Below are 13,201 nucleotides of genomic sequence, written 5' to 3'. Positions count from 1 at the left end.
ACACTTGGCGACTTGGAACAAAAACTATGACAAACCTAGACAGCATATTACAAAGCAGACACATTACTTTGCCGACAAAGGTTTGTCTAGTCAAAGCTGTGGTTTTTCCAGTAGTCGTGTATGGATGTGAGAGTTGTGCCATAAAGAAAGCGGAGCACCAAAGAATTGATACTTTTGAACTGTGGTGTTGGAGAAGACTCTTGAGAGTCCCTTGGACAGCAAGGAGATCAAACCAATCAATCCTAAAGGCAATCAGTCCTGATATTCATTGGAAGGACTGATGCTGAACCTGAAGCTCCAATATTTTGGACACCTGATGTGAAGAACTGACTCATTGGGAAAGACGCTGATGCTGGGAAAGGTTGGAGGCAGGAGGAGAAGGGGAAGACAGAGGATGAGATGGTTGGACGGCATCACCAACTCAATGGACATGAGTTTGAGTAAGCTCTGGGAGTTGGTGATGGGCAGGGATGCCTGGCATGCCACAGTCTGTGGAGTCACAGGAGTTGGACACGACTGAGCAACTGAACTGAACTGAATTGAACTGTCACTCAAAAGCCCTCACATGTCACACCTGGGGACTGGATCCTGTGCTGTACTAAGCAGTCAGGGGCTTAGTCTGAACAGACACGAGTGGGGAGCAAAAGTATCTCATGGTGACAGCCCTGCCTTCTAGGAAGTCACTGAAACAAGTCAGGAGACAGCAAAGGACCACCATTTGGGGAGCCAGGAGACCACGGTTCCAGACGTGCTTCAGTTGCTTTTCCCAGCAAGATGTTCCTGCTGGCCCTTCCCCTCCAGGAATCCCAAAGGCACCTCACACTTAAACTGCCCACAGCTGAACTCATCCCTCTGCCCCTAAAGGTCTGTCACCCTCTCAGGGAACAGCACCAAAGCTCCCTAAGTCACCCAGCCAGAAACCAGGCAGTCATCAGAGGCATATATATCTCACGCTCACCACGCCACACATCCAATCCATCACCACGGCCCAGAGCAGCCACCTCACAGCAGCTCCTGGTCAGTCCTCTCCTTCCTCTGATGTCACTGTCACCTCCTCTCTCTCTCAGATAGTGAAACAGCTGTGCCAGACTCTAAAATCCATCCTCTGCACTAACTAAAAAAAAAAAAAAAAAAAAAATCTTTCTGAGAAAAGAAAACAAAAAATCACACCAATCTGATCATACTACACACTTGCTTAAATCCCTCCAATGTCACCATTGCTCATAGGATAAAAGCCAGACCATCTACCGGCCCAACCTCATCACTGCTTGCTTATTTCCACCACACACCACACACACACACATTCCAGACACACTAAACTAGTCCCAGTTTCCCCATGAACATCATGCCCCTTCTGGCCTCTCTGTCTTCCCCTTGCTGTTGCCTCTCATGTCCAAACACCTCTGGCCCTTTAGCTAACTTATATTGGACACTTATCACACACCAGGCTAGGCACTGTACTTGTGTCCTCAGGGCTTTACTGGCTGGGGACCAGATGGGATGATGCAAATCTCATGTGAGGAATGCAGTATGCACACTAGGGGCCAGAGAGACCACCTCCCCAATATCTTGGCATTATGGAAATTCATTCAGTTCTCACTCAGTGCCCACACCCACCCCCCTTCCAGAAAGCCCCTTCTGATCCCTCCTTCCTGGGTGAGGTCTGTCTCAGCTCTGTCTCCCTCTTCAGGGCCTTCTGTGCTATGCTGACTGTGTCCTGAATCCCAGCTATTTAAGTTATGGGTATGCATCAAGAGATTTCAAAACACCAAACCTTCTGACCCAACCCCTATACTTCTAGGAAATACTCTGAGAAAATTACTAGAGATGCAAAGATTTCTATATGGGTATTAATCCGAGAGTTATTTGCGGTAAAAAAAAAAAAAAAAAATGTAAAACTCTTCAAGCGCAACCATAGCAGAATGTTTAAATAAATCCTGGTGGAGCCCAATCATAGATTGTGACCCAGCCATTAGAAATCTTATATTTTTAAGAATATTTGATGGTTTGAAATGTTCACACTGTAATTAACAGAAAAAGGCAGAACAAATAAGTTTGTATTCCATATAATCCCACTTTTTAAAGGTATTTTTCTTATGGATATATGAATAAGTATGTCTATAGAGTATTATGGAAAACTATAAAAAATATGGCTAACAATTGATTCCTCTGGGAGATGGGATTACCGATAAATACTATTTTCCTGATTATTCTTTCCAGTAATGGTCAATACTTCTAAAATGAACATGGTTTTGAATTTTAAAAAATATTATGTTTAAGAAATGGAAGATCATGTGGCTTCAGATAGAGCACAGAGTAGAAAGGCCCCCGCCCAAGGGCAGGAAGTGAGGAAACACCGATGGGGCCTGACCCAGGTGGGCAGTCAGGCAAAGAGGGTGGAGCTGAGAAAGCTTGGGGACAGTCAACTGATGGCAGAGGTGGCTGAGGGAGGAGGGGACTGTAGGGCCATGACAGGCTTCTGGGTTATTTGGGCCGATAGTGCTGTATGCTGTGAGACACCCTGAGAGATTGGGAAGATAAGAGAAGTAGGCTGGAGGGTGAGGGAGTGCTGTCAAGGAGCTTGTTTGGATGTTTGTGGGCATCCATGGGGTGCCAAGATGGGCCCGGTCCTGAGCAGCTAGAAAATAAGTGGTGATGAATGCCAATATTTTATTTGACCTGTATTTTGACCAAAAAAAAATTCCAAGAGACAAATCACAGTAAACGGGAAGTTTACAATTGCTGCAGTGTTACTTAAGGCTGCTTTGTAAGCCCTGAACTGTGTCAAGTTATTGTTTCGTGTGAAGGAAAGAGAATGGCATAGGAAGGGAAAAATGAAAGGGGACCTGCACAAACTCACCCACCCACTCAATCCCTGACTTCACATCCCCAACAAGTGTCCGGCGCTTCACCCCCTACAGCAATTCACTTTCCTTAACCTTTCATGAGTGCAGGTCCCCACAGCACTCTTGCCAGGAGACACCCTGGACACCCAGGCGAGGCTACGGAATCACAACCCTCGAGCCTCACGTCCAAGGGGCAGGGCTGCAGTGAGACCCAGTCTTCATATTCCAGTCCAGGGTCTCTCCTGGGCCCACCTCACCCAGCCAGGCCCTCCTGGGGCAGCACAGGGAACCTGGGGTCTCTGAAGCCCCATCGTGCCAAGTCTGCAAACCTGTGTCATTGCAGAGTCTGAACTTTAAATTGGGCAGGGACTGCGAAGTCCCTGGGGGCAGGGAACAGGAGAGATGTCTACGTGGCAGGGGACCAGGGGGCTGGGCCTCGGGGGCTCGGGCCTCGATCCGGGCCCACCCCAGCACAGTGTGTTTCCTGGTAATGAACTCAGCACTCCCTCACTCTGCTCTCCCAAGCCTTGGGTCACCTCACCTGGCAGCAGCTCAGCTACCTGCCTTTACTAATGTCACTGGACAACAGGTGGGAGGCAAGGAGAGTCCATCTAGCGTGTTGACTACTCTCCTGAAATCTTTTTTAAACATACTGAAACCAGAATATCTGCTTGGAGAAGGGAACATAATGATATTAATAATATCGGTTGCCACTTACTGAATATTTACCCTGTGTCAAGCTCTCTGCTAAGACCTTTCACTGGATTCTCAAAATCATCCCATGAGAAATGCTACTCTTATTTCTACAGGTAAGGAGGCTGACACTGGGAAAACCATTAACAAATGGCAGGTCTCAGACTTGGGCTTGGCAGTCTGACTCCAAAGCCCACACTCACCGGCTCTGCCATCATAGTGAGGAGGAGTGACTCAGGAATCCAGATGCAGGCACTTCTGGGACATTGTAACAGGAGCTTCTTCTTGTGCCACTCACCTTCCTTTAAAATCATTTCTGAAGCTTAAAATAAAAACGAAATGGTTCAAACTAGAATTACCAGCCAATGAAATTGACATGATATTTACCTGGGTTGGAAGTTGCCAGAAAGATGAGGGAATGTTTTGGTGATGGTACAGAGTACCAGAGATCACATATCGAATGGCTCCACTTCACACAAAGAGAAACTCATCCAAGGTCATACAGAAGAAAGGGAACAAAGGCAAGAATCAAACCTGGATCCCTCACTCTCAGCCTGGGGCTTCTTCCATGGCATCACCCTGCCTCTCAGGAGGAGTAAAACTGAGGAGAGAATTAGACAGTGATTCTCAGAGACACTCAATCTCCCATCACTCTGTAAACCTGACTTTCCAGGACATGATGGAATGAGAGACCTGTCAGACAGATGCTAGAGTGGTTTCCTGAGTCTACTGCAAAACACCATTGCACCAAAATGCTCTGCAGCGTGTCTGGTCCTCCTCCTCTGGGCATGTGGTAGAATTACACAGGGCAGCAGGCTGTGGACAGATGGGACACATCTCACTTCTGAGTCAGAGGAATGACCTGTCAGTGTGAGATATTCTGCTGTGTTCTTCCCCAGCTGTGAGAACTGGTGATGTCCCAGAGGGTGGAGCCAGAGTCTCTGAGGTTGACAATCTGGAACAGAGCCCCCTGAAAACCTCCAATCTACACGAAGTGTGAGAACTAAACCTCTGTCCTGGCGAGCCACTAAAATCACAAGGCTGTGTGTTACTGCAGCAAGACTCTGCTCATCTTTTTTCTTTTCACTGTAAGATCTTTTATATTTTCAAACTTTAAGCTTTTTATTTTGTATTGGAGTATAGCTGATGAACAATATTGAGGTAGTTTCAGGTGAACAGGGAAGGGGCTCAGTCATTCAGATACATGGACTCATTCTCCCCTACCCCTCCCCACCATCCAGGCTGGAACATAACACTGGGTAGAGTTCCATGTGTTGTGCAATATGTCCTTGTTGGTTATCCATTCTGAAAATAGCCAAAACTCAGCTCATCCTAATTGATGGGCCGAGAGAACTACAGTTGCTGTCTGTGGCGCCAACCTGAGCCCATGTTGCAGTCCAAGCTGTCAGTAACCTGGCAGCATGGTGTTTTCTAGACAGAATCTTATTTCTTTGAGGTCACAAGCCTATAGCTTCATGGGCTGCTGCTGATTTCCATGAAAATGTTCTGATCAGATGCTTAAATTGCAAGGAAAACCACCTGTCTCCTCATTTAGCTCTTGAGAGAGAGCAGTTGTTCTTGCATGGAGAAAATGGACCCCCAAATCTCTTGTCCCTATAGTCAAATCCTGTTTGTGTACATGGGGGAAATGGGAACGAGGGTGACTAGGAAATCCGGGATCAGGATTTTAGCAAAAGGAAAGAACCATCTCAAATGGCAGCTCCTGTGTGGGGTGCTGGAAGGTTTGGGGGGGAGTTGCACACAGCCCTGTGATTTCTGCAGCTCACTGTGTGAGAGAGAATGATACACACACACAACAAATTAATCGTGCTAACAGCTGTAGGCATCATGCTGTCAGGATGGTCAGTGCTGTGGAGACATCTCAGAAGCTGACCCCACAGAGGAGGTGGGTGTGAGCCGAGCCTTGGAAGATGGGTCTGAGAGAAAGGTGTTCCGGCCTGAGGCAAGCATGAGAAGAGGGAGGGAACAGGAGCCTGTGGGGTTTGTCCACCAGCGGGGAGTGGTCTGCTGAGGCTGGAGCAGGCCAGCACAAAGGGATGTGTAGGAGGTGAGGGCAGGCACAGGCCACAGCCTGATGACAAAGGCCTCTGATGTCCATCCATTCCCACCTGATCTCTCTGATGGAGACAAGGGTGTTGAAGAGAAAAGCAGAGTCAGGTGGTATCCTGCCTTTTATCTCCCTGAAAACACTCCCCATACCTGTATCTGGGGTCAATACTGGAGGTTACCAGTTCTTTTTGCAGCAACACACCAACAAAGACCAAGTTCTTATAAATGAATTAAGTTAAGCGGCAGGATTAATCTAGCCACATAAAGTCATGACCCAGGTGCCCTTTTAACTTTTGCTTCCCAGACCTCAGGTTTTATTTTGTCTTTACATCCTAGACTCAAAGAGAATCTAGAGGTTTCTAAAGCCCTGAGAGAGGAAGGGATATGACCAAGTCACCAAGGGACAAGGGATGACTATAAACACTGCGAGGGCAGAAGGCCCTATTTGCCTCTGCTGTGTTCCCAGCACCAGCACATAGGAGGTGCTCAGTAATAATTTGCTGGATGTGTGGATGGATGAGCCATCGTACTCAGGCAATTCTTCACCGTTTTCGCCAGACTTCAGCAGGAGAATTCCTACCTTTAATGTTTACATGGATAAGATTTATGGTCAATGATTAACACAGATTAAACAACTACCCCTGTCTGTTTCATAAACTCCCTTAACAATCATCCTGATTTAAGCTGGAGGAGGGAAAATCAGCATTGCCTCTGGGGAGAGAGAGGGTCATGGCAGATGCTGGAGCTTCTGTCCTGGAGGCAGGGAGCACAGGTTCAGCAGGTGTCAATAGCTGAAGGCGCGATCTCTGATCTGGAGCCTTGCTGCTGGATGGATCAGCAGCCTTTTTCTCTGTGAGTCTCATCTGCACTACACAGAATCCCCTTTCTTCAGAAGGAAATTGAGTCTCAAAGGTCTAGTGACTTGGTCAACATCACACAGTTAGGCTGGTGATGAAGCTGTTATGCGATGATTTTTTTAAATTATTTTTTTATTGAAGGATAATTGCTTTCCAGAATTTTGTTGTTTTCTGTCAAACCTCAACATGAATTAGCTATAGGTATTCATATCAGTTCAGTTCAGTTCAGTCACTCAGTCGTGTCTGACTCTTTGCGACCCCATGAATCGCAGCATGCCAGGCCTCCCTGTCCATAACCAACTCCCGGAGTTCACTCAGACTCACGTCCATCAAGTCAGTGATGCCATCCAGCCATCTCATCCTCTGTCGTCCCCTTCTCCTCCTGCCCCCAATCCCTCCCAGCATCAGAGTCTTTTCCAATGAGTCAACTCTTCGCAGGAGGTGGCCAGAGTACTGGAGTTTCAGCTTTAGCATCATTCCTTCCAAAGAAATCCCAGGGCTGATCTCCTTCAGAATGGACTGGTTGGATCTTCTTGCAGTCCAAGGGACTCTCAAGAGTCTTCTCCAACACCACAGTTCAAAAGCATCAATTCTTCGGCACTCAGCCTTCTTCACAGTCCAACTCTCACATCCATACATGACCACTGGAAAAACCATAGCCTTGACTAGACTGACCTTTGTTGGCAAAGTAATGTCTCTGCTTTTCAATATGCTATCTAGGTTGGTCATAACTTTCCTTCCAAGGAGTAAGTGTCTTTTAATTTCATGGCTGCAGTCACCATCTGCAGTGATTTTGGAGCCCAAAAAAATAAAGTCTGCCACTGTTTCCACTGTTTCCCTATGTATTTCCCATGAAGTGATGGGACCAGATGCCATGATCTTCGTTTTCTGAATGTTGAGCTTTAAGCCAACTTTTTCACTCTCCACTTTCACTTTCATCAAGAGGCTCTTTAGTTCCTCTTCACTTTCTGCCATAAGGGTGGTGTCATCTGCATATCTGAGGTTATTGATATTTCTCCCAGCAGTCTTGATTCCAGCTTGTGTTTCTTCCAGTCCAGCGTTTCTCATGATGTACTCTGCATATCTCCTCCTTTTTGAACCTCCCTCCTATCACCTTCCCCATCCCATCCCTCTAGGTTGATACAGAGCTCCTGTTTGAGTTTCCTGAGTCATACAGCAAATTCCTGTTGGCCATCTATTTTACATATGGTTATGTAAGTTTCCATGTTACTCTTTCCATACATCTCACCCTCTCCTCCCGTTTCCCTATGTCCATAAGTCTATTCTCTATGTCTGTTTCTCCATTGCTGCTCTGTACATAAATTCTTCAGTACCATTTTTCTAGATTCCATATATATGTGTTAGAATACGATATTTATATTTCTTTCTGACTTCCTTCACTCTGTATAATAGGTTCAAGTTTCACCCACCTCATTAGGACTGACTCAAATGCATTCCTTTTTATGGCTGAGTAATATGTGCTTTGGAAGGACTGATGTTGAACCTGAAACTCCAGTACTTTGGCCACCTGATGCAAAGCGCTGTCTCATTTGAAAAGACCCTGATGCTGGGAAAGATTGAGGGCAGGAAGAGAAGGGGATGACAGAGCATGAGATGGTTGGATGGCATCACCCACTCAATGGACATGAGTTTGGGTAAAACTCCAGGAGTTGGTGATGGACAGGGAGGCTTGGTGTGCTGCAGTTCTTGGGGTCAAAAGATTCGGACACGACTGAGCGACTGAACTGAACTGAACTGAATTGAATATTCCTTTGTGTATATGTACCACAACTTCTTTATCCATTCATCTGTTGATGGACATCTAGGTTGTCCATGTTCTAGCTATTGTAAATACAGCTGCAATGATCAATGGGATACATATGTCTTTTTCAATTTTGGTTTCCTCAGGGTATATGCCTAGGAGTGGGATTGCTGGGTCATTTGGTGGTACTCTTCCTAGTTTTTTAAGGAATCTTCTTACCATTTTCCATAGTGGCTGTATCAATTTACATTCCCACCAACAGTGCAAGAGCATTCTCCACACCCTCTCCAGATTTGACGTTTGTAGACTTTTTGATGACGGCCGTACTGACCGGTGTGGGATGGTATCTCGTTGTAGTTTTGATTTGCATTTCTTGAATAATGAGCAATGTTGAGCATCTTTTCATGTGTTTGTTAGCCATCTGTATGTCTTCTTTGGAGAAATGTCTGTTTAGTCTTTTTCCCACTTTTTGATTGTGTTGTTTGTTTTTCTGGTATTGAGTTGTATGAGTGGCTTGTATATTTTTGAAATTAATCTTTTATCAGTTGTTTCATTTGCTATTATTTTCTCACATTCTGAGGGTTGTCTTTTCACCTTGCTCATAGTTTCCTTTGCTGTGCAAAAGCTTTTAAGTTTAATCAGGTTCACTTGTCTACTTTTGTTCTTATTTCTGTTACTCTAGGAGGTGGGTCATAGAGGATCTTGCTTTGATTTATGTCATCGAGTGTTCTGCCTATGTTTTCCTCTAAGAGTTTTATACTTTCTGGTCTTATATTTAGATCTTTAATCCATTTTGAGTTTATCTTTGTGTATGGTGTTAGGAAGTGTTCTAATTTCATTCTTTTACATATAGCTGTCCAGTTTTCCCAGCACCAATTATTGAAGATGCTGTCTTTTCTTCATTGTATATTCTTGCCTCCTTTGTAAAAAATAAGGTACCCATAGGTGCATGGATTTATTTCTGGGCTTTCTATCTTGTTCAATTGGTCTATATTTCTGTTTTTGTGCCAGTACCATACTGTCTTGATGACCGTAGCTTTGTAGTATAATCTGAAGTCAGGAAGGTTGATTCCTCCTGCTCCATTCTTCTTCCTCAAGACTGCTTTGGCTATTTGGGGTCTTTTGTGTTTCCATATGGATTGTGAAATTCTTTGTTCTAGTTCTATGAAAAATTCCATTGGTAATTTGATAGGGATCGCACTGAATCTGTAGATTGCATTTGGTAGTATTGTAATTTTCACAATATTGATTCTTCCTGCCCAGGAACATGGAATATCTCTCCCTCTATTCGTGTCATCTTTGATTTCTTTCATCAGTGTCTTACAATTTCTGTGTACAGTTCTTTTGTCTCCTTAGGTAAGTTTATTCCTAGATATTTAATTCTTTTTCTTACAATGGTGAATGGGATTGATTCCTTAATTTCTCTTTCTGATTTTTTGTTGTTAGTATATAGAAATGCAAGTGATTTCTGTGTATTGATTTTATATCCTGAAACTTTGCTAAATTCACTGATAGGCTCTGGTAATTTTCTGATACTATCTTTAGGGTTTTCTATGTTAACAATGGGTTTTTGAATTGTGTGTTGACTATCTGTTGTGGGACTGCCATTGGCAGCACTTGCTGTATGAAACACAGGAGGGAGGTAGACAGAGAGAGTCTGCTCTCCAGTGTGGCAGAGGAGACAGGTGTGCAGCATAGGAACAGGGAGGATGGCCAAGGGCTGTGGGAGGAAGAAGGGAGCAGGTAACTCTGCAGGGGGCAGGTGGGAGAGGAAGAGAGATGAACTGGGTTCTGAAGAGGAAGAGGAGATCCCCTAATGGGGAAGCAAGGAAGGACACACCTTCAAAAGGAAACTTCTTGAGCAAAGATGTAGCTCTGGGAATAGGCATGGTTTATTCAGAAAAGGGTAGGTCCATTGGCCTATATGAATGATAGATACAATCTAGCAGGAGAATTCAGGGATATAGCCAGCCCTGAAGGAGAGACCTGGCTCTAATGTTTTCACAGGACACTGGCCTCAAGTCATCTAGGTGTGAAGGGACAGAGGGAAGAGTAATTATGTCTTCTGAAAGGTTAAAATTCACCATCAGTTCCCATTCCTCCCTTAGAACAGGGATCACATGGACTACAAGACAGCTTTCCATCTAACACTTGACACTTGGCTCCCTCCAGACACTGGCATTTACCAAGGGGCTGAGACCAGCTCAGAAGAGACATGGAGGCTCCTGGGAAAAGAATGTGGCTGCCTCCCACCTTCCCTTTATAGAGCTGGTCAGTGACCCAGGACACTTCTGCCAGATTAGAACCTGCCTTTCCCTCCGGTGAAATATTATTGTCAATATCATTTATCCTAAAAACGGAGGCCAAGAGGAGACTCATTTGGTCTTTAGGACCAGGATTAAATGTTGTGTCAATGACTCTACTGGGATATATATGTTCTAATATACTCTTTTAAAAATCAATGCATGGTCTCTGATCTTAAGGAGAGATACCTGAATAAGGCTTGTACATCCTATGCAGTAGAAATGTTCAACCTTTATGCCCAAAGGAATGAGGTGACCATCATTCATCACCCACCTGCCTTCCCAAGCTCATCCCACTTAATTTTAGAAAGAGAGCAACACTTGTTACAAATGTGGCATTTTTTGGTCCACGTAGTTTTCTTACTGCTATAGCCCAGCAACTAAACACCCTGCACAGGGTAGGCACTCAACAAATCCTCAGTGAGTGAATGAATCTGAAATCCCACTGGCGTCATTAGCCATGAGAAGTCATAGCCTAGAAAATGTGCTTCCTCTTAACAGCCAAGAACACTGCAGATTCAAAAAGAGCTCGAGAAACACGAATTTATTCTCTTGTCTGCCCTAGGTCAGCCTGGGGAGAAGAGAGAGGAGCTTAGGTGATTAGAATGGACCCCATCTCCTGTAAGTTACACCAGAACTACAGAACTGAGAGGGCTGGCTTGCAGACCTGAAGTCCATTCTCTCATTGTACCGATGGTGAAACTGAGTTCCAGAGGCAGGCTTGACCTGCTCAAGGTCACACATCCACGTTGCTTGCCTCCCAGGCCCACTGGTGCTTAATCCAACATCTTCGTGGTACAGACGGGAAAAGAGTGAGAATGAGATGGATGGAGAGTGAGACGAATGGGGCAAACCAGACGGTCGTGACAGAATTTCTCCTGCTGGGGCTACACGACCACCACAACCTAGAGATGGTCCTGTTTGTGCTCTGCCTGGGCATCTACTCTGTGAACGTGCTGGGGAACGCCCTCCTCATCGGGCTGAACATGCTGGACCCTCGCCTGCACACACCCATGTACTTCTTCCTCAGCAACCTCGCCCTCATGGACATCTGTGGCACATCCTCCTTCGTGCCTCTCATGCTGGTCAAATTCCTGGAAACCCAAAGCACCATCTCCTTCCCTGGCTGTGCCCTGCAGATGTACCTGACCCTGGCACTGGGCTCCACAGAGTGCGTGCTCTTGGCCATGATGGCGTGTGACCGGTACGTGGCCATCTGCCAGCCGCTTCGCTACTCAGAGCTCATGAACCGGCAGACATGCACAGGGATGGTGGCGCTGAGCTGGGGGGCAGGCTTTGCCAACTCCCTTCTCCAATCCATTCTCACCTGGAGCCTCCCCTTCTGTGGCCACAATATCATCAACCACTTCTTCTGTGAGATCTTAGCAGTGCTGAAACTCGCCTGTGGGGACATCTCTCTCAATGCACTGATATTAACAGTGTCTTCAGCTGTGGTGACACTGCCCCCGCTGCTGCTCATCTTCCTGTCCTACGTGTTCATCCTCACTGCCATTCTGAGGGTGCCCTCTGCTGCCGGTCGGCACAAAGCCTTCTCTACCTGCTCTGCCCACCTCACAGTGGTGGTGATTTTCTATGGGACTATCTCCTTCATGTATTTCAAGCCCAAGGCCAAGGACCTCTACTTGGATAAGCTTCTTGCATTGTTCTATGGGGTTGTGACCCCTTCGCTGAACCCCATCATCTACAGTATGAGGAATGCAGAGGTGAAAGCTGCAACCATAGCTCTGCTGAGGGGAGATCTCTCCAAGCAGATGGCCTGCTTTCCTGCTGTTCTCTAAGTCCGTCAGGCCAGTTGTCTGTGCTGAGTTGCTTTAGTCCTGTTCAAACCTTTGGGAATCTATGGACCCTAGTCCACAAGTCTTCTTTGTCCATGGCATTCTTCAGGCAAGAATACTCGAGTGGGTTTCCAGGTCCTCTCCAGAGGATCTTCCCGACCCAGGTATCGAACCAGGACCTCCTATGTTTCCTGTATTGTCAGGGGGATTCTTTACCACTAGCGCCACCTGGGGAACTAGTTATACTGTGGCGTGACTTCAGAATTGCAGAGTCTTAAAAATACAAAGGTTCTTTTTCTTGCTCACTCTCCAGGTCCATCAGAGGTTGAATGGGGGATCTACTTCATCTTTTTCATCCTGTGGGCCTCAAGATGATAAAGCATCTGCCTTATGCACACTGATGGTCAAATGGCAAAAGAAGAAGAGAAGATGACAAAGCCTGTGTGGATTCTTGCAGCTCCCACTCAGAAATGACTTGGTGCTTCCACTTCTACCTCCTTGGCCAATCATTCAAGGCACAGGCCAGAGCGGACACCAAGGCCTGGGGATGCCCACCTACCCCACTTCTGGAAGGAGGGGGAACACTAAGGAATTCCTGAAGAGCCTGATGACAATGCCATTACCCTACAGTCAACCCAGGAGCTACTAGAGATTTCGAGAGCTTCCATTCTCTGGTCAGCTGTGCCTCACTGGCTGCTTCCAGGTTAATCAACCCAGGGAGCACTGCTTAGCTGACTTGTGCGACTCTGGACTGGAGTATCCAGCTAGGTTTCCACCGGCCCTCCAAGAGCTTCCTTTGCTCTCAGGTTCTGGGTTCAGGTTGAGCACGAGAGAATCTGGAAGAGATGGAAAGAAAGAGGCAAGGCCATGCTGA

The 13,201-nt window shown here is 46.1% G+C and overlaps 1 protein-coding gene across 1 annotated transcript; it reads left to right on the top strand.

The window, feature by feature from the left end:
* Positions 1-11,349: 11,349 nt before the first annotated feature.
* Positions 11,350-12,330, top strand: LOC109562511 (olfactory receptor 13C7-like). Its single transcript, XM_019965565.2, has one exon. The coding sequence runs from the start codon at positions 11,350-11,352 to the stop codon at positions 12,328-12,330; it is 981 nt and encodes a 326-aa protein (XP_019821124.2).
* Positions 12,331-13,201: the final 871 nt, after the last annotated feature.

This window comes from Bos indicus, chromosome 8, assembly GCF_029378745.1.
Source record: "Bos indicus isolate NIAB-ARS_2022 breed Sahiwal x Tharparkar chromosome 8, NIAB-ARS_B.indTharparkar_mat_pri_1.0, whole genome shotgun sequence".
Taxonomy (NCBI): domain Eukaryota; kingdom Metazoa; phylum Chordata; class Mammalia; order Artiodactyla; family Bovidae; genus Bos; species Bos indicus.
This window is presented reverse-complemented; position numbering and strand designations above follow the sequence as displayed.